A 26,917-nucleotide genomic window follows, 5' to 3' on the forward strand; every position below is an offset into this window, starting at 1 on the left:
AATTCATCACAGAAAATCACGGAAGTTTTGCTTATATGCCAATGACGTCACAACCGATGCCTTTCCGCAAGTAGATAACTATGTTATATGCAAGGTAGGAATAAGATTTCAGTTGGTGTATAAACATAAATCATCACCATTGTCTGGTGCCTGTCCTAGCCCAATGTATGCTGTCTCTGTGTAACAATACGGAGTCTCTTGCGGCATCAATATATTTTTGACGTCATCAATCTGCTTTTGAGATCATACTTTGTCAACTTGACTGTGTGGATTGTTCTCTCTTTGGATTTACACTGACAATAATATTTGTAAAAACTTTCTATTCAAATCAACTTCAAAATGTCCCAAGAATATACATGCTACCTGTATTAGTGTATTAGCATTGTTTGCCATATAGTATATATCCATTTATATGTAATGGACATCGGGCTGTCTACAATTTTAACTTGAGTGCTAGCGCGCACAATAAAGTTTGTAATTAGTCCATTGTATATGTAACATGGACATGCATACAAAAATATCACAACCTATACTTCAATATATTTTCAAGGTCAGCACTTTATAAGTGTGATTATGAAACTAGCATTATATATTATAAAGTGTGTGGTTGATTGTTGTGAACAGCCTGATTCCATATTACAACCATATATAATAGGTAAAGGTATTAAATGACAGGCTTACCAAACCGCAATGGTACTACACTGGTATTAATACTTGTGACTATATATTATCCTTTATAGTTGTAAAGCTGTGTTATATTAATTGACATTAAACACGTTAATGTGATTTCCGGTTTTTTTCACATAGCTCTACATCATCAAACCATATTCTTCATACATTAATTATTCAATATGATAATCACAATCGTTCATAAAATACCAATAGTAAGTATGCTACTATTTTCATACTTTCCCTACACCGTTTTATGTTTTCCCAATTCAAGAGTGATCATTTTTATTCTGTACATATTATACAGCAACAAACATGATATTATGTTTATACTTTGTTAAGGAATATTGAAAGTGTATTCAAAATTTTCAAAAACGGTAATAAGTGTTTAACATGTCTCTACGCTTTCGTCAATTGGGTGTTAAGCATTAAGTGGCCATATGCAAGTGTTATCGCTAATCGGGTTTACAAGATTTGAGGTCAAACCGATTAAGCAAAGTAAAATAGCTTTGTATCAATATTAGGTACATGTGAATGTTGAGCATAGATTTATAAGACTTTGCTACATTACATGTTACAAGTGTAAAGGGACAAAATTTCTAGTACCTTAATTTACGCCGCTGTTCATGAAATGAAATTTATTTTTAACGATATCAATAGACATCCGTAAGCAACAAATGCAGAGCCATTTATTACTTGATAACCAATTCAATGAGAAAATGTTCATGTAATTATAAGTGTCAAGGTCATTATTGTCGTCTGGTGTGTGTGCGAATTTTATTTCATATGGAGTAATGAAGATAGATTAACCACCTTTCCGAAATAACTTTTGACTTGTAAAATGGAATTGTACAATGATTCGTAGTTATTTAAGCATTGAACGTCTTTAAGTTGGCATTCATAGCCAATATGAATGCAAACTGGACAGAGGCAAATTCCATGAAGCGCGCTAGCTAACACCAATCAAAGTTTTCAATGTATTCAATTTCAATTTTCAATCAAAGTTCCCAAGGGGTGAGATAATGTCAGTGATAGTAACCCCTTGAGTATCGAGGATGTGTTAACATAGATTACATTTGAAAACTTTGATTGGTGTTGTAACCTCACCTTAGGCCATTGATATACCCTTTCTTATGTTATTATTTTTGTAGAGATTTTATCTTTATTATATTTTATGTTTTAAGAAGGTAGTGGGCCTTTAAGTTTAAAATAAGGGTTATTTTTACACTGTCAAGTGTCTGTTTTTTATCCAATCTTTTAAAGTCAAATCTCGCAGTAAACTACAATTTAAAAAAAGAAATGTTTTTTAATGGCTGTTCCTTTGATACCATACAAAAACAATAATGTGAATGCTGTTTTCTCTCGTCATTTTTTGTATTTGTTATGGTAACATCTTTGTTCACGAATTAGATCAATCGCCTGTATGTATACCGGAGTTGTTTCCCTTGCATCATAATAAAGCATCCATGCATACTTTCAGCCCTATACATTACAAGCTGATACCCCAAACGTCTGTCTGAGAAATTGTCTTCATCCATCGGTGTCATGTAAAACTCAACTAGACAGTTTCCTAGGAGACTCTCCATTGGGGGACGACTCTCGGGACAGCACGGGGGACAGGAGATTGGGTGCGTTCGACACCTTGAGTCTAAATGTCATTGGATCTATATTTCCTTTCCTGAAGGAACGTGAATATTTGTTCATGTCCTCATCTCCAGACTTCCTGGTGTCTCTCGACATCTTTCTCATCTTCTTGTCTCCAGCCAGGAACTCCCTAAAAACAATTGATATGCGATTTATTTCCGCTGATTTTGCAATCGAAATAACTTTTAACAAAACAAAAGTTTATCTCCGCGGAATTAAAATCTTCGACGATTCTTTCACAATTTAATTCAATGTTTTTTTCATTCAATTTGAAATACTCGTAAATTAATCTTCGTGGAAATGTTTTGAAATAGAATTCGCGAAATTTACTAGCCTCCTAAACGTACGTGCAATCACACACGCTACACATTTTATACATATGAAACCGTCAGCTGACGACATTGGTTGTTGATAGGACGTTGACTCCATGCATCATCAACCAGCCAAGGGAAATGATTGTATTTTCAAGCAATGAACAAATGTATAACAGTCCTCAGAAACATATTGTAGAACACACACGTGTAAAACATTGCATTTTAATTGAGTTATCTATTCAGGATTAAATATCTTTTTACAAGTTTTGATCGACGTTTCATATCAAGCATTTGTATGACACGTTTTATGAACAGGCTTTACCTCATATCGATGTGCCCGTCCCCGTCCTCGTCTAGGAAGTTGACAATTTTATCGATGACCATATCAGATACAGGGACCCCCGATTCCTGAAATTAGATAAACGCAATTGTATATTCAATATATCCTTTCTGAATATGTATTTTACACAATATGATAGAAACTAGTCCTATTTGTTACGAAAATAAGCTTTTATAAATATCTAACTTTCAAACGAATTATCATATCTTTTAAAGATTCTGCTCAATATCAAAATTAAACAAAAATATTGTTACTATGTAATGTCTTTAAAATAAAATGAAAATCTGTGTTCAGAAAACCACAAATAATCCGTTTGTTGCCTTTGTCCTAGTACTTCATGAATGATGCAAAGATAGCATGCCTCACCTTAAACAATTGTTTGATCTCCTCTGGAGAAACGGAATCATCGTTATCTTTGTTTATCCGCCTGAAGAAATCCTGGGCCCTGTTTTTCTCCTTGAGCATGTATAATAACTTTAGTGGATCCATATTAAATACAGATGGAGCCTGAATTTCCTTCCGCATCTTATCTTCGGAGATGCTTTTTACTGGAAGGGCTAACTCGTACACAGCTTCAAAACCGCGTTGATCTTTCAATTCATTTAACGTGTCCACAAAGGGTTTGTCGACCACAATTTTCTAGGGAAAGCAAAACAAATATAAAATAGCTCTAAACATTAAAAAGACATGATATATGAATTACAATTATAACAATTTGGATATCAACCTCAAAAGACATGTTATCATTTACATACTTAGTTACTAGATACCACCAATTAATACAGAGTATTGCAATATAAAATCAAACCTCAAGGCGCAATAACTGCAGTGACATTTCCGGACTCTTCTTGATGGCATTGATGAGGATGGTGGTGTATATAGGCGTAATGGGATTGTTGCTGAGCTGAACATAAGACAAGATACACTTAGAAAAACTCACAACAACACAAGAATCGAGTCCAAACAACACGTCAGTTTGTAGAACGTAATGCGCTGACCTACTATTTCACTCCGTTTATATACAGAAATACTGGTCTAAGTAGTGAATTTACATTAAAAAGATAATATTGTAGCTATTAACCAACTTAATTCCGCGGACGATAAAACAATCGGGAAAATAAATCGCCCCTAAATTGAACACACAGGTAAACATAAATTCATATGCCTAAATCTCCTATTTCTCCTGGCATGAAAAGTAGACATAAAGTCGCCGGGAAAATAAGATGATTTACAGTATGTGCGGATAACCCCAAATATTTCTTACAATGTAATGATGCGAAAGCCATAAAAACGAGAGATATATGAACCACTATATGGTATGCAGCACACGTACGTACGTCAAGTACGAGAAGGCACTTATTGACACAAAGGCCTCTAGTCAGTTCTAGCATGGCCGGAGGATGGACTCTGTTACATGCCATGTTTAATTTGGTGAGTGTTGTGTTGTGACGTAGGGCCTCGGACATGGCGGAACATCCCTCGAAACCAAACCCATTCCAGGCCAAGTTCAAGTCCGTAATGCAAGTGTTACACTATAAATATACACTATTCAATATAACGCCAAATTTCAGGTCCATTTCGATCTGAATTCAAATTCCTCATACATCTGTTTCAATAAAAGATCATACCAATCATTCAAAATGAAAATTTCACGAACAGATTTAAAAAAAGAAAAGAAAAAAAACTAAATCACTGAATCTGAAAAGTAGTTTTCATCAGTAAATGCAATATCAGAATCTTTATAACAAGTATTTCTTTTAAATTACGATTCCCAATAAAAGTTTCATTTTCCAGATATTTAACAAACATAAAAGCAGAACATGCTATTTCAAATATCCTTTATATGCTTAATAGAGTTACCATCATCGATTTAAGATTGATATCGTTGCAATATGGACTTCGCCTACGTTTATGGTAAACATAAACACAAGTAGATAATTAGATCATACACGCGTGATAATCATGTGCACGTATAAATAAGTGTCTAACCTGTATACCACGTGATATGTATATACTGCCACGCCCTCTGATGTGATTCCAACTCAGGTCTAGTTCTTTGATGCTTCTGTTTTCCTCTGAAATTCAATACCAATTACTTTTTTTCCAAAAGCCCTTTCTGACAGGATAGTGTAATCAAACAAACTCTCTTTGTGATCATTTGATTTCATCAACCCTAACAAGTTTTTAATGCGATTTAATTTCGTCATCCCAAGTCAAATTCGCGGCGATTTTTCGCAATTTCTTAACATAAGAAATTAAATCGTTCGTGAAAATACTTACACATTTGATTCTACATTACAAAATAAAACATCCATTTCAAGAAACTATAAAAAAATGAAACTAGATAATGTTACATGTATATGCTACAATGAATTGTCCGTGTGAGGTAAGTAATCTGTAAATATCCGCGTGGGCTGTTATTGGTCTATCCTGATAGGATTAGACATACCACAATGGCTGCTGAGGATTGCTAGGTATCATTCCTCTAACTGACAGGTGTAAGCTGTATGTTGTACAGCGACATGGTATGACAGACATGTACACCGTGTATCAGCAGTGATCGGAGGGACAAGGCAGTAACCGCCTATCGCACAACTATCATCGGATCAGTCCAGTTGGCATCAGGAAAATGTATACTCTGTTTTTCATAAAATAGGTCAACTAAACACTTTTTTTACACTTTCTGATTTACATTGTTATAAAAACTAACAAAACGAAAGATTCAGTAGATACCAAATACATTTTGCATTTTCATTTCTATTAAAGTTCTCGGCATTTCATTCTAGTTTGTGGAACTGATTTGAGCGAAAAACTGTAAACAATTTTAAACTTTTAGCATCTTTACCAAACAATATGTTCACATCGGTGAATAATTAACTATTTTACTAAAACTGATTGAAATCGCCATTCAATTTACGACAAACAAACAGCTGTAGTTACAGACTCATTTTCACTCACTTTATTTATGATCCTACCATCATGTACGTCTTCAATACACTGTTTTGAGAACCAGTTCAATGTGTTTACTGTTTATTAAACATTTACTCTCAGTTCTTACCTATTGCCTGGCCGAGCATTTTGCACCCGTCAGTCTCAAAGGCATTACGACTCAAGTTAAAGTGTCTCAGTGCCTTACAGCCCTGGAATGAAGACACGAGTCAAGAAATAATTATACAGAACTCTTAACACTGTTATTCAACGCACGTGCCAACACACATGTTACGTAACGTCAATCATTATGTCACTTTTTAGTTTCTGAAATATGTTCTTCACAGCATGGCGGAACACGAGGATATAAATACACTTATCAGATAGCACATTATAACATATAAATAGTTTGTCATTTAGATGATTTTGTCATGCTTAATCAACAATTAATGACGTATTGATAAATATGTAATGAATGTACATCGGGAAAATACATACACAGTGAAGAAAATCTTGCCAGTGCAATATGAGGAAAATATACATCTTCCTGATCGATTCTTTAAACCTTATTTGATATAAAACAGTATTACGTCGGTAACAGATAATAGTATATAAATTCGCTACATGAGACCTACCTGTAACATAGCTGCTATAGATCCACCTGTTTTGTCCTGGATACGATTGCCTTTTGTGATTATAATTGTTTAATATATTATACATGCAAACAAGTTAACGATTTTATTTATAGAGAGAGAATTAAATATGTCGATAACTTTTTTTTCTTTTGAATTAAACCACTACGGTAGTAAAGACTGAAACAAATACCTCATTTTTCAGTTGAATGTAGTATATCAAAGTCGGACATCTACTGTAAACCTTTCGAGAGTGACTTACTGTAGTAATTCCATTATAGTTTATCTCCGCGCATTCATATCTACTGTATAAGATTTATATTCATAGAAAGTTCTATTCAATTTTTGAATTCGGGCATTTCTTTTCATACTTCTTTTTTACATGGAAATGTAACTGTTATATTGATTCATAGGTTTATGTATATTCTAAATAAATGACTCAATGAGATCTAGGTAATAAAAACTAGCAATCAAATAGTATAGTATTGAATGTCCAAGAACGTCCTCATATGTCATTATTCAGGCATTAAGTTCTGATGAATTATTATTAATTGTTCAATCATTTATCATGAAAAACCATAAACCTGTTACATTATCCATAAATCTACATTGAAATGAAACAATTACATAATTATTTAACAAGTGAAATGATGACATTGTAGGACTGTCTATGATAACAGCTTTTACTAGTTTATATAATCTGTTCGTCATTACATCTCTCCTTGAAAACTAAACCTACGTACCGGCCAGACTGAGGTGTTTGAGCTGTAACACACCCGGACACTTACACAGACCATCAAGGGTTTCATTGTCCAGACCACAGTCATCTAACGCCTGAACGATACAAATATACACAGTGAATATACTAGTAAGAACTGATATACAAATTAGTATACTATAGTGAGAATTATCAACCTATAAGGTTTTGATAAATAAAATATTAATTTAGGTATAATAAGATATCGAAAAAAAATTTCTTTCGATTTTATTATTCTCAATATTCTTTCATGTAATTTTCGTTGCAAAGGATACAAATATTAGTCTCAAAACACCAAAAATCCTACGATGATATTAATATATAGATGATGTTATATGTCTTTGTATTACCGAATCTGTAGTTGTTGTGGTATTGTTATTATCGTACAACTAATAAACGCAGTACATAAATATTATACATCTTCATTACTGTTTAAATAATTCCTATCTATCATAGTATACAAACACGATAACATACCCATATAGCATTGCATAGCATCTAGCTGCATATAATTGTTTTTCGTTTCAAAAGGTGAGAAAAAAATAAACCCGAAGCCGAAGTCTAAACAATATTGGAACCATTGTATGATGCAAATTAAAAATGCTTCTTACCAGTGTGGTCAGTTTAGGTGTAGATACCAATACCTCCTGGACATATCGGCATTCACGACTGGACATTAGGTTTCCGGACAGGTCCAGTATGTCAAGGTACCCATCCCCCTATATCATATTAAATTTCGTCAGAACAACAATAAATTATAGATGGAATTATAAACGGATGTGATTTTATATGTGAAGAGTCCCATGAAAGAGTAGACAGTACATGTTGCCCGAGAAAACATAAAGAGGTATCCCTTTCATTATAAACCTCGTCAACAAGTATTACATTAGTGATCTAACAACAAGTAGAATTTAACAATTTTACCAACAAAAACATGATATTTTGATTGATTGACAGAATTTAAAAAAGCAAGAATTAAAGAAATGAAAAGAAGAAAAAAATATTGTTCCATTTCCAGAATTTTTAATATAAATATGTATTTGCATACCCGCAACATTTTACAAATAGTCCTGATTTCTTTTGGTCGGAGGCAATGATCCCGGACAGACATGCGTGGTGCCCCTATCTGACCCATGACCCTTCGGATGGGAATGACTTTAACCTTTTCGCATATTTTTGTGTAATAATTTCTCCTTCTTCCTGTCTCTTTAGCGTTTGCACGGGTCTGCCAAACTGAAACTGATTCATAATTATCTGTTAAATGCTGCCATATCTAATAGTTGCCATTTAACAAACTTACGGTTTGTCATTTTTATTGGATTACTTTAGGGCTGGACAATTGAAAGGTTAAAGACCTTTTATAATTCAACTGTAATATGCATTCCTCTAGAATTATTCAGTGATAATAAATAGCTAAAGTATCGTTATATACAGACAGCTAAACCCGAGTAAATATATAGCAAAACAAGAAAGTATGGATGGTAAGGTGCCATTCATTCATATTATTTAAATATGAAGAAAAAATTGGAGAAATTCAATAATTTTCCATGTCAAATTCGTCTGACGCATATCATACACGAGTGTTTGTCTTAACCTTAAGATGCGTATATCGTATTATATTGCCATATGGAAGTCAGAATGTACAAAGGATATAATATGCATTCAAGTCTTTAGGTCAGAAATGTTCGAGACAAAACATTTTACGTGCTAATATGTGGAATAAACATTGAAAAGCTTTCATATCTAACCGTCCTAAACATTTTCACCACTAACATTGATAGATTGATACACCTACCTATCTTCTGTGATGTCCGTTTCTTCACTGCCACTGTCAGAAATTCTGTGTCTGAACGACTAAAAGCCACATGGAATTTGTCACTTGTTTTGAGCCTCGGTAATGAAAATCCTATCTCTTCTTTATCAGCAACATCCCGTTTGGTCTTCTTAATCATTATGCTTTTTATTTTATCCATTTTAACTGTAATCCAGCCCATGTTCAAAACACTTATATGTTAGATATGTAAAGATTTTATCATTTTACGATTCCTCGTCTGTTTCCAATTCTTACTGTGACCTTTATGAACCGAGAAACAATTTTGTAAAGACTTATGATTCTATAACGAACTTTGCCACTGTTTATTGATTATTGTCTTACATTCTTGACATTCCATTTGAGATGACTTGTGTTAGGTATGCGGTCAAAAGTCAATGAATTGATGTGCAATACAAGAAAATCCGTATTGATTCCGGGGAAATGCAATGACTAACATCTTAATGTTCTATTACAATGGAGTCTTTCTTTTAGGGCTACTTTCTTTTGTGTTTGTTTGTAATTATATGCCTCATTTTTCTCGATTTTATAAATGCTGATTCCCAACCGAACGATCTCGACTACATGCTTTACCTACCAACAGATGAAGCAGTTAAGACAGGATAGTGTGTTTTGATGTTCCTCTTAGCGACTTGTGCTTCATTGGTTAGGTGATATTATTTATATTAATTCAAACATATTTTATCAAATCCAAAAGATTTAACTTTGATTAGGCAGCATTCAAATCTTATAGTCGCCCTCTCCATACGATAACAAGCATAATGATGTAAGTGCATATTTGCACTGGATTTGATGTTTGAATTAATATTTATACCTAAAATAGGTTGACATCAGTGATGAAAAAAAACAGTCTCAAAGATGTTTATTCTACCAAAGTAAACTGCTGATTGGGTTAAACCCACCTGACGTCCTTTTGTGTGTTACTCCCTATCCCTATAATAGTACCACGATCTGTACAACTAACCTGAGTACCGAGCTGGCACTGTGTACTGACTTTATCAACCCCTCTCAACATCTCAATAAATCATATACTACTATCTGATGCCATCCGTAACTTGTTGTGATTCCTCCATCCAGCCAATCGTCTACCTAATTAACGTGTTATATGTGGTATGACGTCATGGCCTCTGTTGATATAGCGATACGTCTTGTTGTCACCGTGACTCTGACATCCCCTTGTGTGTCAATGGAGATCAGCACAGATTTGACGTATATTTGTATAGCATTGAAGCAGCAAGGAACTCTAACTCTTATGGGAGGCCTGGTCCTATATATTTATAAACGGTCTTTTGTGTTGATGCAATCTATTGACACGTGTATTAAATAATGTAGGGATATGATTGCATTCGTGTAGTGAGGAAATGGACAATACGTTTCATTTTTTTTTCTTATGGAGGGAGGTATTACAGTACTATACTTTCCTATGTTTGGTGTTCTTTTTAATGCTGTTTTTTTATTCACATGTTTTAGCTTGCACAGAATCAAGAACATTACAACTATGTATTCAACCAAAATTGCGTATAGTTCTACGCATGTCATGTTTTCTTTAATGCCTAAAACACACAATGAATAAGACATAATAAATTTATGGGGAAAACACACAAAAATAAACTTTAAATTAACATTCCAAACTATGTTACAAATTTTTGGCTGACTCATGAAAAGTTTCATCATCGCAGAACAAACAACAATTCTCTTAACAAGTACGGGTCGTGTGATATTGGACAGAATCCAGTTTTATCGTTTTTTTTAAAGCTCCCGTCTCTTGGCTCTGTGCCTTGGCGGACATAGCTTCGGGATGTATCAAACCGCCTACGGTGCATGTACAACCATGGTTAACTTAAAGTGATTCTGGAAGGTTCGACACCTGTTTACAATTGAAATACCTGAGCCATGCTATCGATTATGATCGACATCGAGAGTAGTGATGTATATCACGAAGTATGGCATTTTTATTGTAAAATTGCAAGGTTACTTTCATATTTGCTATAAACAGTGTTGATAAACTAATTTAATGTAATTACACCTTATAATAGTGTTCTTGGCTAACATATCAACGCACTCTGATGCAAAATGTCGTAATTGTACCCTTTCAAAAGGTTTTGAATATGTTTAGTAATGCCAAACTATGGGCGTGCGGAAAATATGTGAAATTTTTTGAGTTATTATAAATATTAATGAACGATCATTGTGTAAAGTATATATTTATAGCAATTATTAATATCTCAGACACTGCATTGACAAAAAAACGTTGTATACAGTAATGACGCTACAGTTGCTGTACAGAGTGATGATAAAGGTATGTTGTAGTGTGTGTGATGTATGTGGGCCTCTAAGCGATATCTATATATCTGTAGTAGTCGGCACTGCGCTAACTCACGATGATAAACAAACTAGAGCAAGGCTTGTGATCTTCTGGGAAAGTGAGAATAATTACAGGTGACGAATACACACCTACCATAGTCACGATCACCTTCACTCAAGCCTTATTACATATAGTATCTTAACATCGTATCTTTGTCTAAAGGTTTTGCCATTTTAACTTAGCCTTGTTTATTCCTTACTAAAACATACTTACGATTCAATGTAACAAGCGTGGATGATTTTTTTTTTTTTTTTTTTTTTTTTTTTGATTTATTAACGTCCTATTAACAGCTATGGTCATGTAAGGACGGCCTCCCATGTATGCGGTGTGTTGCGTGTATGTTGTGCGAGGTGAGTGTACTGGGAGACTGCGGTATGTTCGTGTTGTGTCTTCTTGTATAGTGGAACTGTTGCCCTTTTTATAGTGCTATATCACTGAAGCATGCCGCCGAAGACACCAAGCAACATACCCCACCCGGTCACATTATACTGACAACGGGCGAACCAGTCGTCCCACTCCCTGTATGCTGAACGCTAAGCAGGAGCAGAAACTACCACTTTTATAGACTTTGGTGTGTCTCGGCCAGGGGACAGAACCCAGAGCCTTCCTCACAGGGGCGAACGCTCAACTCAAGGCCAAAAGTGAGGCGGTGCCAAGGGAGGCATTAGGAAAGATAAAGTCAGTTAGGAAGAAGAGAAAAGATAAGATCCTAAATTAAGTCGCCTTTTACGATCATGCAATAGGGGCAGCAGGTACAATTCTAACGCCCTACCTGCAGGGCGATTCTGGAACTCTCTATATATTTGAACAGAGAGACAAAGTTATGTTAGATATTCCAGTTACGTCAGCTATTCCATTACATTGAAAATCTGGTGTATGCATTAATGCAAGTTATGTCAAACAGTTGTAATAGGAATATGTGAAATATTACATAATGATTATAAAATGCACTGGTAACAGGTTTAAGGATTTTATTTATAGCGAAGTAAGAAAAGTCTGTTTAACGTACTGCGTATTTCTGAGCATGTTTCGTTTCATAGTTTTTGCAGTTTTCTTAGGTATATAAGAATAAAACTGAAATAATCAAGTAATCGACAAAGACTAGTCTATTGTCATCTGTAGAACTCGATATAAAGAATCTAATAAGCGTCAGTACGACTCAATATATATAAAATATTCCAGTTAATTCGATGTGTGTCTGGCAAATATCTGTACACCCTGGAATATTTGCTGTGTGGAAACTTATGTTGACTTTGTGGTTGATGCTATACCATTACAAGAGAAATAACAAATTTTGATTTATAAGTTAATATAAATCAGTGTTCCATTAGCTAACAATGATTACCTCATATCATGAAATTAATTTCAGAGACACAAACCACGCAAAAACATCAATACACAAGAGTAGTAACCTGCTGTATAACGACATAGAATAGATACGTCTACTAGGTGCTTATAGCAGTCAACGACAGTAGGTTTTTTTCAATTCTACGATTGTACTAGCTATGTTAGCGAACTAAAGGCATTATTAATTAGATTGACTTCCTTTCGGAATATAGGTTTAGCGCTTATATCTATATATAAAACCATCTGGTTATTCGTGCTTGCTTGGTTTGGTTTCTGTCATTTTTTACTTTTCAAACGAGTCAATATACATTTTCTTTATAAAAGGACTAGTACAGGCCTCGTCTGTTTTCTTATTCATTCCTTAATAACTATTTTTTCTGTACAACTGCATTTATTTTGTTTAAGGAGACTTATCTTAATATCTTAAATTGAAATATATTTTCTTCGTTCTCAAGGAACAAAACATACGATGTTTGTTTTAACAGTAATTTATTGACAACATGTATAAAGACTGCGCAACATTGACTCAATTAGCCTTAACAACAGAAAAGAATTAACAACGGTACAATTTAGTAGCATTAAGATCAGACCAGGAATTGTATAACAAACAGCTACAGTAAGAGCGAATGCAGATAACATTAATAAATGTTCGAGATTTATAAACAGAGCGCCGATACAAGTACTACTTTGCGGTATGAGCTAATTTCAAGAATTTATACTTAACTCGAAAGGTTTTATTTAGTCCATTTCCTCAACGGTTGGACCACTACTTTTAGCGCCTTGACCTTGGTTCTGACCTTGACCCCCGCCGCCGTGGAGTTTGTTCATCATTGGTGAACACACATCCTGAACCTCTTTCATTTTGTAGTCGTACTCCTCCTTCTCGGCCAACATGTTAGCCTCTAACCACTTAAGGGTGTCCTCACATTTGTTTAAGGCTGTTGTTTTTTCCTCTTGTGTAAGTTTATCTCCGGCTGTTTCATTTATTGCCATCCTCACGTTAAACACATAGTTCTCGAGCGTGTTCCTTGCGGACACTGCCTGCCTCTGTTTTTCATCTGCCTCGCGATATTGCTCAGCTTCAGACACCATTCGGTCAATCTGAGCCTTACTGAGTCTTCCTTTGTCGTTCGTGATTGTAATTTTGTTAGATTTCCCGGTTCTCTTATCCTCCGCCGACACATTCAGAATACCGTTTGCATCAATATCAAAGGTGACGTCGATTTGGGGTACCCCACGTGGTGCAGGAGGTATGCCGTCCAAATCAAATTTTCCCAGTGAGTTATTATCTTTGGTCATAGCCCTTTCGCCCTCGTACACCTGTATGTGGACCCCTGGCTGGTTATCTGCATACGTCGTGAAGGTTTTAGATGTTTTACAGGGAATACGACTGTTTCGTTCGATGAGATTGGTCATAACACCTCCAGCTGTTTCAATGCCGAGAGACAATGGAGCCACGTCGACCAAGAGAACATCTTTGATGGCACTGCTGGTATCGCCGGAGAGGACGGCAGCCTGAACAGCCGCACCATACGCCACAGCCTCGTCAGGATTGATGGATTTGTTCAGTTCTTTGCCATTCATAAAATCTTGCAGCAATTTTTGAATCTTGGGAATACGAGTTGATCCACCCACTAGAACAATGTCATGGATCTTACTCTTGTCGAGCTTGGCATCGATCAGAGCACGTTCGACAGGTTCAATGGTAGTTCTGAATAGGTCTGAGCAAAGTTCCTCAAATCTCGCACGGGAGATCTTTGTATAAAAGTCTATCCCTTCGAACATAGAGTCTATTTCAACACTTGCCTCAGAGCTGCTAGAGAGGGTGCGTTTCGCTCTCTCACATGCCGTCCTCAGACGACGGATTGCACGAGGGTTGTTACTCATGTCTTTGTGGTGCTTGCGTTTGAATTCATTAATGAAGAAGGTGACTAACCTGTTGTCGAAATCCTCACCACCCAGGTGAGTATCACCAGCCGTAGATCGAACTTCAAACATGGAGCCCTCGTCAATTGTAAGAATAGAAACATCGAAAGTGCCACCTCCTAGGTCGTAGATCAGGACATTTTTCTCGCCACTCAGGTTTTTATCGAGACCGTAGGCCAGAGCCGCAGCCGTGGGTTCGTTGATAATACGAAGAACGTTAAGCCCAGCAATGGCGCCGGCGTCTTTAGTCGCCTGTCGCTGAGAGTCATTGAAATAAGCGGGAACAGTAACGACGGCATCCTTCACCTTCTTTCCTAGGTAAGCTTCTGCTGTTTCCTTCATTTTCGTTAACACCATTGAGCTTATTTCCTCAGCACTGAACATCTTGGTCTCACTTTTGAACTGCACTTGAATAATAGGAGTTCCGCTCTTGTTGATTATTTTGAATGGCCAATTTTTCATGTCTGATTGGACAGAAGTGTCGTCGAATTTTCGCCCGATGAGTCTCTTGGCGTCAAAAACAGACTTACTTGGGTTCATGGCCACTTGATTTTTAGCGGCATCCCCAATTAACCGTTCTGTGTCTGTGAAGGCCACATAACTAGGGGTTGTCCTGTTGCCTTGTTCATTCGCGATAATCTCAACCTTTCCATGCTGAAATACAGCTACACAGGAATAGGTGGTTCCCAAATCAATGCCTATAGCTTGAGCAGCCATGACGCCAGAAGTTTGTTCCGGGCTGAGTTAGTCCGTCTGTATCACTCGCTTGCTGTGTGTGTGTTTCTCGCCAGAGAGAATCTGATTGTAATGAAACCGTCCCGGAAGCTTTAAATAACATCCCCCGGCACCTACGCACACTGTACAAACTATGTAGGTCCATCTCTCATGTTCTAGTGTGTTCTGGCTCGCGGCACATTCGTCGATTTCTCCAGAATCACCACCGACTACGATTTATAACTACGCTATTCACATCAACATCTTATGTAAGAATGTTAACTTAATACCCGTGACTCAGCAAATCTGTTGATATCGTAATACCTGAATATAGTAGTCGATCAACTCTTTTTTATCTTCAATACTGTAATGTAATTTTTTATTTAATTATATGAACACAATTCGCATTTTTATTGTACACAGAATCACATAAAAATATTAAATCGAGTTATAAGTAATAGACATAATTTCTAAATTGGTACATGATTTTAATTGGGCCTAAGCATAGATGTCACTATTTATTTATTTATTTTAATTTTGTAGGGGTATAAAAAATTTATTCTATTTTTTTTTCTGAGAATGCGGATGCTGTTTTAAAAAACCAATTACCAAATCATACATGAAATTTAAAATAAATAATGACATCAATTTTTATGAATTTTAGACAAGTTAATAAAATACCTCTTTTTTAAAGGATTCTTCTCTTTTTAGCTCGCCTATTCGAAGAATAGGGGAAGCTAATGTTGTCGCCCCGGCGTCGGCGTCAGCGTTGGCGTCCCATTTCACGTTAAAGTTTTTGGGCAAGTTTCTGTTTCGTCAATTGTTCAAGCTGAAGTCATCATAAATGTTTATGATTTTATTTTCCTAATGTGTATGGATGCTGAACGTGATAATACAACCAATTTTGGGCCCTTTAGGTTTTTTTGAGTCTGATAATTTGTCATATTTCCATGTTAAAGTTTTTGAGCAAGTTTCTATTTTTTCTATTGTTTAAGCTTAAGTCATTATAAATGTTTATGATTTTATTTTCCTAATGTGCATGGATGCTCAACGTGGTAATACAACCAATTTGGGGCCCTTTAGGGGGTTTTTGAGTCTGTTAATTTGTCATATTTCCATGTTAAAGGTTTTGAGCAAGTTTCTATTTTGTCAATTGTTTAAGTATAAGTCATCATAAATGTTTATGATTTTATTTTCCTAATGTGTATGAATGCTGAACGTGATAATACAACCAATTTGGGGCCCTTTAGGGGGTTTTTGAGTCTATTAATTTGTCATATTTCCATGTTTAAATAGTAAATACTTGAACATCAACTTCTTCTGAATAGGCGAGCTTTGCTGTTCTCCAACAACTCTTGTTTTATAGTGAAATCAGTCTCGTTTTAAATTCTAATTCTAAACCGTTTTATGCCATTCTGGAAATGTACCTTGGACCTTTTTGATTCTGAAATAAATCAAGTAACACATGTAGAAAGTTATCATAGCCGTAGCGTATCTTCTGGTATGACAGTATATATATTTTGATATTTACAACAAGATAACAAAGTGTGATATAAAGTATTTTGTTATCTTATGGCTAAAATTAAAGCTAGATGCATTCAATGAAATGTCTAATTATGCTGTAAATGGTAAAGAAGAGAAGTCTTATACATACATCGAATTAAAGTATTGGTTTACCTCTAGCACGTCGTGCCCCAATAGAAACTATAACAGAAACCAACGATAAATCAGGTTCTCCTACATCAACAGGTGGGGACTGTTTTGGTATAGAATACATGTGGTTACATGTTTTTCGACACATCATCACCGTATTCTAAGCCTCGGTCACGAGTTTGAATCCTTAAATATATAAATTGAATGAGTGGATAGTTGTTGTGTACTTGACCGTGAGTGTTGTATCACAGGCGTCTGCATCTGGTTGTGGAAAAATACAATGTCCTACCCCTACTATATGAACCATATAGTAGGGGTAGGTTATTATATTTTTTATCAGACCAGAAGCAGACACCTGTGGTTGTGTCAATAGGTTTTATTTATAGGCTCTGACATACTGTGAAATCATTTATTTTCGTTGGGCTCAATTTTCGTGGATTCTAAAATTTTACAATTTCGTTGGCACTTAAATTCGTGAAGAAGACCTTACACATTACCGTTAAAATACACAGTCGAAACTGTCACCTGTATTGTTTGATCTCTCAAGCGGAACTAAGCTCTACCACACAACACAGTTACAATCACAAGCTAGAGTCGGTACTCAGCCAGTGTTTTGGTACATGTAGATGAAGTCTATGAAATTCTGAAAACTATCTTTGTTTGAACAATATTTTCCATCTTTGAACTTGTCATGCTTGCCCCTGAAATAGACCTTATGTAGTGAGGTAATAATTATCCTAAAATGTATGAACGCATAAACTTACATGACATTGGTATAGGCAGAAACATATATACATAGAGATTGGCAACTTCGCCATTTTTATGATCGGCAGATGTACCTCTGTATGTGCTTAGGGGTTTTTAAATAAACTCTTAAAATAGTTATATGCAGCAGAATAACTTTGATATGTTATAAAAGTTCAATAATTTTCAGATGGATTGAGTACGATTTTGGATAGAAAATTAATATATTAACTTATATATTAATAAAACAAAATGCACTTCCGGTTTTGAATGTCTGATTTTCAAAAAAAAAACAGGTAAAATTGCTGATTTTCATGCTTTCAGAAATCATATTAGATAACATCAATCGGGAAAACTGGTCCCATCAAACCATGATATAATGTTTAAACTTTGTGTTGATGCAAAAATATTATGTTTAAAAGAATACACTTAAAAGTAGTTAGCCAAGGAAAATGCTTATAAACCGGAGGTCCCGCTGCCTGTCAACAAAGACAAAGAAGGAGTTTCCAATCTCTATGTATATATGTTTCTGGTATAGGTATATATATATTTTCGTGGGGATGTAAATTCGTTGATTTTGGTCAAAAAACGAAATCCACGAAAATGAATGATTTCACAGTACATGTACATGTATCTTTATCAGAGTGATCGAACCATTTCTTGGACGATCTGACTGTTAATCAATTTGGCATAAACAATAACATTGAGGGGGAAACAGACTGTGACGGTGACAAGTTTGAGGGCCAATCTACATGTGTGGTTCAATTTTTCTTTCTTTTAATTCCGGATCTGTATCCATTTGATGTATTTTTCAATATATGTGTACGTATAAATAACGCATACAGTAAAAGCGTGCGCTGACTTTAAAATGACATAATTTTATCAATTAAAGTAAAGTAAAGGTTTCAGCACAATTAAGTTTTAACACATTCTAACCATCACCTTAGTTTTATCCACATTACTAAAAGTTAGGCTAACTAATCAAATAATAAAAAAAAATATACATATGTATATGGCTGTATGTCTAATAACTTGTCCATACTCGCCTAAGAAAATACAATTTCCTTGTAGACTTTATTTCCATACATATGTACTATTTTCCATCGTTTTCCCCCTCTTAGAAGATTCGTTGAATGTAAATAATCAATGTGTCAGGAACGACAACTCTAAATTTATCGAACAGGTTTTACATGGTTGCGCAGGCGTCACCGGAAGTTTACATCGACATGTGGGAACCTGCCGACACATAAACACTGGCAAATCCATGTTGGAATGATCGAGAAATAACTTGGTAGTTTATGGATATTGTAAGTATGTATTTTCCTTACAAACCGATTGTATAGTCTGGTTCATTCGCATTGATTAAAATATTAGATATATGAACTTCGACTTAATGATATATGAACTTCGACTTATATCTTATTCCAAACACAGGCGTCTGCATCTGGTTTTGGAAAAATAAAATATACATGTATAGTAGGGGTAGGTTATTATATTTTTATCAAACCAGAAGCCGACGCCTGTGTTCCAAACTACATTACAGTTGGCCTACTGTCAGACTGTATCAGTGTATAACGTTATGTCAATGAAATTATATTTTGTGTATTATCAATTCAATTCAACTTTATTGTTTCCTTACATCCATACAAAAGGGATCGATAGCAAAACATAACACAGTAGATCAAAACAACAACTTAAACATTTATTAAGCCAGCTTTCCTCAGTGTAATATTATCTACAGATCTATCTTTCTTGATTGATGATATGCGTTGTACAGTACAGTAGGCTATTAGATAAGACACATTGTGTACAGTACATCACTGTACATTTACTATTGTAAGCGTAATGTTCAGCTGATGTTAGTTTTTTGAAATTGATCTTTGTAAAACAATATTCACTAATTGAATTTTTATTCCAGATGAATTAGATCCTAGCGAACAAGGACGTACTTATAAATCCTTGTGGCGAATTAATAAAAATCTGACCAGAATTTCTTAGTGATCAGCATGGCTTTAACAGGAAATATGGTATCAGCCTTAGCTGACATACTGAAACCTCCAGAAACTGCAGACTCTGACAGTGACTTGGACGATGAAGCCGTGTGTATATTTTATAATTGTTTCTTTAAATGTTAATGCTGATCTGACATTAACAACTAATATCACATCTACATTTATATTCTATATTTATTCCACATCTATTGATCAAAATCAATTGTCATTTGATATATATATATGCACATTATTTGAATATGTATTAGTACTGTTGGTATAATTAACATTGTTAAACTTTTGTAAATTATGAATTTTATCATACAGTAGTTCTGTGTTTTCAGTGTTACCTCCCTTCTATTGATATAAAACATTTATTATTTGATCCAGCCTAACACACAGTTTGCTAAAATGGGTCCAGGAGAAATTGGACCAAAGAAGAATGAAGGAAGAAGCAGTGAACAAAACCAGAGTAAGTACTTATATAAAGATGTAAAATTCCATTTACGGGATAAAATGTATACACGTGAATCAAATTAAAATACTGCATTTGCTACTAACAATTACAATGTACTTATCACATCATACATTTATAGGATAAAATGTTCTGAACTTCAGAAAGCATTGTTCTTAAACCTGTTTAAGCCTTACACAATGTTTTATCATTTTATAAAATAAATACAATTGCAAAAATTGCTAAACCATTTTTTGTCATTGCAGCCACCAAGGCCAACACTAAAGACATTTGGACAGAGGAAGAGATAGGAGAAGGGGCAGAATTTGAATCCCTTTATGATCCTCGACCTCAGCCAGAGTAAGCTGTCTGCCCTTATTCTTGTATATGAAACACACACCATTCCTGTTAACAACTTTTGGACATCTGCTATGCATCATCATCAATAAATTTACCTTCCGAAATGTTGAAACTTTGACACATCCCTTCAAACTCATTTTTAAAACATGTTTTAAAATGACACTCTAAGGCTTATCCAAATATAATTTAACACCACAGCCTGTGGGATATATAAATTCTAATAGGTAGAAACTTTCCCTAGAAATTATTATCTATTTCAAGGGACACAGCTCTGACGAAAATGTCAGGGAACGGATTTCCGTAACGTTATTTATACTCATGATCACTAGTCCGGAAATTTGGATTCCGAATCTGGAACTCCATTTGGGAACAGAATGGAATTTTCGTTAATAAATTCCCACAATAATCCTGACAATTTGTTGTCGCCACCAGCCGAGACAAGCGACAGACATGTGTAAAAATAAACACAGCCCCATTGACACCAGTGTGTTGTCATAACCACGGCTGCCAGGTCATAATCACGGGCATTTACCTGAACACCTTTCACATGGGTACATGCAGTCATGTAACTGTTCATTGGTTTTCTATAGGAGATTTAACTTCAGTGAACTGTAATTGAGATACGCAATATATTTTTAGCCACACGCTTTTACTCATGCAGTTTGAGCTTGGGTACGGGTACGTATGCTGTAGATACCTTACTGGTTTCGCATGCAGAATATATCGCTCTGAGTTTCGGATACAAATAAGTGAGATAATAGGCACAAAATTAATAAGTATTTTAAATGTATGTGAATCTATTCAAATTCATCTACTATGGTATAAGATATAAAGGCTACGGTACATGCCAATACCCAGCAACGATTATGTGACAGTACTGTGACCGGAGCCCTGGTCGGATTGGGCAGGTCACGTTAGAATTGATGTTGTAGATTGTCATGATGGGGGAAATTAGCGGGGCACAATTAACACATAGTATATGATACGATTGTTTATTTGCAAGTGAGAGGTATAATTACACATAATCCAATGATAATACACAATAGTCACAAATATATATATACAGTTGAAATCGTAGGGGAAAGTCAAGTCACCATGATGAATTAGTCAATTAATGCTTTGTATCCGTAATAAACTTCATATAAAATCCAGTAAGTAGAGGAAAAATCCAAATATAAGAATCTCTGACTCTATACTCCTAACTGAACTCTCCAACTAACTCTTACTAACTAACTGTTGTATCTCCTTAAATCAGAATCCTAAATCTACTCTAAATTCTAGTGACAGGTGGCAATTGCCTTTTTACTCAAAGTTCTCAAAATAGAGTGACATGTATTTCTCAAGGCAAAAATAGGTGAGAAACAATTAACATGTCTATGAATATAAGTGAAATGTTTTAGATAATTGAAGGCTTAATCCTTTCCTGTTTGTCCCAGGAAGTAAGGGATTAACTCTGACACCTTTAGCTAGGATTTACTTAACAATATAGATAATTGATTACAGGTAAAAATAAAAATGACTTACATATGACAGAAATGGTCTAGATAATGATTTTATATTAATTTCCAATAAAATATATGGACTAATTCAATAAAGAGAAAAATATTATAAATTGTGCAAATTTAGTATTTGCACTGGTGAAAGTATGTTAAACTCTACACATGCCATTTACACATGTGTGACATTATTGTGCACGAAGTTAGACGTGAACGGGAGTCAGAAAGCAAAGACTTATGGAAAAGGTAATTAAAAACACACAATATACAAAATAGCAATTATATTAGTTCTTAAAATGTTCACAACTATTTGCTATCATAGTTTTTTATGCCAAGTACGTAGATGATATTGATCCTTGGTTAGGCATTTTGAAACATAATTTATCGTACCACAGATCAAGAGTGGGATACATAGCTTTATGCATACATAGTACACAATTAACGATGGCTTTCGTCAATCTGATTGAAATACAAATCCTTATAACCACTCCGTTCTATAGAGGATCTGAGAAAATCCCATTAAGGGTCATGTTCGGATGACCTTTGTACCACGTGTAATTTAGAACAAATGCATTTTCTGCACGTTGCTATACCAATTGACAACGCCATTTTGCTCTAACATATATATACAATTAGCTTTGCTGTGCTCTTTGGGCGAGATGAGTACATACAAGGAGATGACTCTTGACATATTTTCAAACTATTTCGTCCCCTGAAATTCAATGTCAAAATTTTGCCAGCAGCGATTTGATTGGCCAATTCTAAAGGTCACCTGGACATGACCCCGAATGGGATTTTCTCAGATCCTCTTATCCAACGTAGTGATAATAAGGATATGTATTTTAATCAGATTGGGCTTTCGGTTTTGTATTTTGAAAAAGAAATACGTTTATCTAATATTCTTAACATAATGATATAAAAAAACACACATATAAAACATAACAAAGTATTTATTATAATACATGTATATCACATAATTTTAGCCTATCATGGATTACAAGGTAAAGGGGAGTAACTCGTACGTGACAATTTAATTGACTAAGATAACGGAATTCGGTAGTCCGTAAAATTCGTAATCCGGACTCTTCAGACTGGGAACGAAGGTGTCCGCATTATCGAAGGTCCAATGTTTATTAAGATATGTGCAAACTAGATGAAGACAAGTTTTTGACAGCACCAATATCTATTTGATAGTGTGACTTATGCTTTACAGGTATGAGATCATATTTGTTTGATAGTGTGACTTACCTTACAGGTATGAAATCCTGTATAAACAGGCCGTGACGTCGGAGGACATGTTCCTACAAATGGGGAACAAAAACCCAGCTACAGCCAGCTGTGAGGACATGGTGGTAAGTCAACAGACAAGAGGTCTCCGTGAATAGAAAGCTCAGGCTATTTTATAACAATTAAGCATTTAATCCACTTATTCCGTGTTTACACATTACAGAGTTACCTCCCCTGCAAGTAGGTATCAATTATGACTTAATTATTTAGTGAGCAAAACTTAAATTGTTTGATCAGAAAAGTATAATGTTACGCTCGCAAAAATATGAAGTCAGTCACAATTAATACCTACCTGCAAGGACAGATAATTCTGAAATATGCAAATACAGAATATTTTATTATGGGTTATAATGAGTGGATCAGAATCTTTCATCTCAACATCACGTAAACATCAGAAGGCCAAGTATATCGGTCCAAGTCTATGTTAGATCAAGCATATCTATATAATCAATTTCATCATAACTAGAATGTTTCATAATTTGTGTCTCATTTCCTTGCCCCTATATAGTTTCTTGCCTTGTGTTTCAGGTAAAAATACAGTTACCAGACACAAAGATCTCCGACATGACACTGGATGTAAAGTCCAAGTTCCTGGATTGTAGAACCCCAAAACTGTAAGTTTAATGTTTCTGTAAATGTATGTAGAATACAGAGTAACTTGGTTGATACAAACTCGGATAATTTGACAACCCGGCTTAATACGAAGTACTTTGCCGGTCCCGGTCGAATTCCCTCTTTCTCTTTGTTTAAATAACTCGGATAATTCGAATCCGGAAAACTTAAAGAACTTGGATAATACGAAGTAAATTCTGGGTCAGAAAGACAACAATCATACATAAAATGTTCTTATAACTTGAAATGAGAGATTTTGGACAATGAGTTGTCAGTTCTCGGAAAATGCTGATTTTCTTTTTCATAATCTGCTGTAGAACAGCATTTCATAATACATATCTCGGTTTTATTGTTATAATTTTGCAACTACCATCGGTGACTTTGACATCTCTCTTGTTCACATCATTTAACAACATAGAACTAGTTTATATATACAATAAATATTTTGAATTGAATTGAGATCACCAGTAGACATGAGAACTCGCTTAATTCGAACACCCGGATAACTCGAAGTTTTATCGTGGATCCTTCAAGTTTGTATTAACCAAGTTCCACTGTATTACGTGTGAAGCTAAATTTTATGGCACCTGTTATGACATGTATTTAATTACATACTCGTGTTTGATTTGTTTTGTTGGGGTAAGGATTAGCTTTCTGATGGGTTTAAATGTCCCGCATATTACCACAAGCCTGTAACCTCTGGGTCGCAAGTTCAAATCCCATGCCAGGTACTGACCATTGTTAGTTGTTGGTTTTTTTCCATGTACTCAAGTACTTTGACTTTCCTCCACCATCTAAACTGTGGCTTGTCCTTAAATGGCCAAGGTTGTTAACATGTTTATCTAATCAAATCAAATTACCTGAATATATTGCAATTGTATGTCAAGATTCTTAGTTTTTCTAAAAGTAGGGGGAGATAATCTAATATTTTAGTTCAAACTTGTAAACAAAATTCAAACATTGACAATGTCAAAAGTTTGATATTATCCAATCTGTTTTAGTTTACAAGTAGAAGTTTCTTTGATCTTTTACAAAATATAGATATTTTTTAACAATTCTAGTTTACAAATTAGAAGAAATTATAATAATAATTCTCTTTAGTATATTTTTTTCCTGAAAATCATTTTGTTTGCCATGCTTTTTACAGAAAGTTGGGTCTTCACCTGCCACACCCGGTAGACCATGAGTCGGGGAAAGCCAAATGGGACTCAGATAAGGGTGAACTCTCCGTCACGCTCAGGATGAAAAGGGATCTGGACTTCATGAACTTCTGAGGTTTTGAAATTTTTTACCAGGAAATGCAACTAAATTACACTAGCACGCACAGTGACAGTGGTCAAATTGTTTGTGAAGTTTATCAGAACTTAGCAACAAAAAAACAGTTTCCAACTATAACAAAGGACAGGCTTTACTTTCACCAAGGATATAGCTGTCTTCTTAGGCAAAAAACTTTCATTGTCTGATGGCCATCTTTACAGACTGAAAAAAAAAGAAACTTGTGTGGTGACCTTGACATTAATTCATATGACAAACCATTTGTAAGTGTTTCATGTATCATCATTAATTTATATTGTGTTCACATTAACATTACACTGAAGAGTCTATTTTTATCAAGAGATGTTCTACAAACAAGATTGTATTTTATATAGTTTTCCGTCCATTTGATGATCTATACAATTTATGTAGAAATGTCCTTTTGAGGATTTATTTTATGTCTCTGATATTTAGATTCTGAACTAAATGCAATGGACATTTGTATACTAGGTATATGGACTACGACATATTTTCCTGAATAGAATGTTTTAATGTTAAAGCAACTGTTCATATATTTTAATACTTCTGTCCCATCTTGCAAACATTCCAAATTTTGTTTCAAAATGTTTTGTTGTATTATGAATATTAAATATTGACAAAGTCATAGAAGTTTGTTTACAATTGTCTACAGAAAAGAAAGAACTGGTACAAGCTTTAAAACATAAGCAAATCTGCCTTTATCAAGAGTCGAATTCTTTTAATAACTATATATAAGACCTATGTTTAAAAATGCTCGACCACTGACAGCATAAATGATATTTATCATTTGGACAATGATTGATGTTTAACCATTTATTAGCTCACCTGGCCCGAAGGGCCGGTGAGCTTATGTCATGGCGCGGCGTCCGTCGTCCGTCGTCCGTCGTCCGTCGTCCGTCCGTCCGTCCGTCCGTCCGTCAACATTTCCTTTAAATCACTACTAGTCATAGAGTTCTGCATGGATTGTAACTAAATTTGGCCAGAAACATCCTTGGGGGAAGGGGAACAGAACATGTATAAATTTTGGCTCTGACCCCCCAGGGGCAGGAGGGGCGGGGCCCATTAGGGGAAATATAGGCAAATCCTATAAATCGCTACTTGTCCTAGAGTTTTTCATGGATTGTGACCAAATTTGGCCACAAACATCCTTGGAGGAAGGGGAACAGAACTTGTATAAATTTTGGCTCTGACCCCCTGGGGGCAGGAGGGGCGGGCCCAATAAGGGAAATAGAGGTAAATCTTATAAATCGCTACTTGTCCTAGAGTTCTACATGGATTGTAACCAAATTTGGCCACAAACATCCTTGTGGGAAGGGGAACAGAACTTGTATAAATTTTGGCTTTGTTCCCCCGGGGGCAGGAGGGGTGGGGCCCAATAGGGGAAATAGAGGTAAATCCTTTAAATCGCTACTAGTCATAGAGTTCTACATGGATTATAACCAAATTTGGCCACAAACATCCTTAGGGGAAGGGGAACAGAACTTGTATAAATTTTGGCTCTGGACCTCCGGGGGCAGGATGGGTGGGGCCCAATAGGGGAAATAGAGGTAAATCCTTTAA

At 35.2% G+C, this 26,917-nt stretch overlaps 3 protein-coding genes across 4 annotated transcripts; 1 reads left to right on the top strand and 2 right to left on the bottom strand.

Annotated features, from left to right (window-relative positions):
- Positions 1 to 1,955: 1,955 nt before the first annotated feature.
- LOC138327388 (leucine-rich repeat-containing protein 74B-like) lies at positions 1,956 to 13,169 on the bottom strand. Its single transcript, XM_069273450.1, has 12 exons — positions 9,080 to 13,169; positions 8,333 to 8,523; positions 7,896 to 8,003; positions 7,271 to 7,361; positions 6,531 to 6,580; positions 6,026 to 6,107; positions 4,957 to 5,042; positions 4,305 to 4,499; positions 3,776 to 3,871; positions 3,334 to 3,606; positions 2,950 to 3,035; positions 1,956 to 2,443 (listed from the first exon to the last, which is right to left on the bottom strand). The coding sequence occupies exons 1-12, from the start codon at positions 9,276 to 9,278 to the stop codon at positions 2,224 to 2,226; spliced, it is 1,677 nt and encodes a 558-aa protein (XP_069129551.1). The 5' UTR covers positions 9,279 to 13,169; the 3' UTR covers positions 1,956 to 2,223.
- A 130-nt stretch (positions 13,170 to 13,299) lies between these two features.
- LOC138327385 (heat shock protein 70 A1-like) lies at positions 13,300 to 15,666 on the bottom strand. The gene has a single exon (XM_069273442.1). The coding sequence runs from the start codon at positions 15,468 to 15,470 to the stop codon at positions 13,566 to 13,568; it is 1,905 nt and encodes a 634-aa protein (XP_069129543.1). The 5' UTR covers positions 15,471 to 15,666; the 3' UTR covers positions 13,300 to 13,565.
- Positions 15,667 to 19,040: 3,374 nt separating this feature from the next.
- Positions 19,041 to 25,979, top strand: LOC138327390 (dynein axonemal assembly factor 6-like). 2 transcript variants are annotated; one of them, XM_069273453.1, is made up of 7 exons: positions 19,041 to 19,171; positions 19,783 to 19,963; positions 20,246 to 20,327; positions 20,576 to 20,669; positions 23,421 to 23,517; positions 23,981 to 24,066; positions 25,212 to 25,979. In XM_069273453.1, the coding sequence occupies exons 2-7, from the start codon at positions 19,871 to 19,873 to the stop codon at positions 25,336 to 25,338; spliced, it is 579 nt and encodes a 192-aa protein (XP_069129554.1). In that variant the 5' UTR covers positions 19,041 to 19,171; positions 19,783 to 19,870; the 3' UTR covers positions 25,339 to 25,979. The 2 variants fall into 2 exon arrangements, with proteins under 2 accessions (XP_069129554.1, XP_069129555.1); XM_069273454.1 differs by having other exon boundaries at positions 19,084 to 19,175.
- Positions 25,980 to 26,917: the final 938 nt, after the last annotated feature.

This window comes from Argopecten irradians, chromosome 7 (genome assembly GCF_041381155.1).
Source record: "Argopecten irradians isolate NY chromosome 7, Ai_NY, whole genome shotgun sequence".
NCBI classification, from domain to species: Eukaryota; Metazoa; Mollusca; class Bivalvia; order Pectinida; family Pectinidae; genus Argopecten; species Argopecten irradians.

Excerpts from the sequence above, each read along its gene's own strand:
- LOC138327388 (XM_069273450.1), bottom strand. The coding sequence starts at position 9,278 with ATGGGCTGGATTACAGTTAAAATGGATAAAATAAAAAGCATAATGATT. Across the intron at positions 7,362-7,895 it reads CACCTAAACTGACCACACTG|GCGTTAGATGACTGTGGTCT; the intron begins GTAAGAAGCATT and ends TGTATCGTTCAG. Across the intron at positions 5,043-6,025 it reads AATGCTCGGCCAGGCAATAG|AGGAAAACAGAAGCATCAAA; the intron begins GTAAGAACTGAG and ends ATTGAATTTCAG.
- LOC138327385 (XM_069273442.1), bottom strand. The coding sequence starts at position 15,470 with ATGGCTGCTCAAGCTATAGGCATTGATTTGGGAACCACCTATTCCTGT.
- LOC138327390 (XM_069273453.1), top strand. The coding sequence starts at position 19,871 with ATGGCTTTAACAGGAAATATGGTATCAGCCTTAGCTGACATACTGAAA. Across the intron at positions 20,328-20,575 it reads AAGCAGTGAACAAAACCAGA|CCACCAAGGCCAACACTAAA; the intron begins GTAAGTACTTAT and ends TTGTCATTGCAG. Across the intron at positions 24,067-25,211 it reads GATTGTAGAACCCCAAAACT|AAAGTTGGGTCTTCACCTGC; the intron begins GTAAGTTTAATG and ends TGCTTTTTACAG.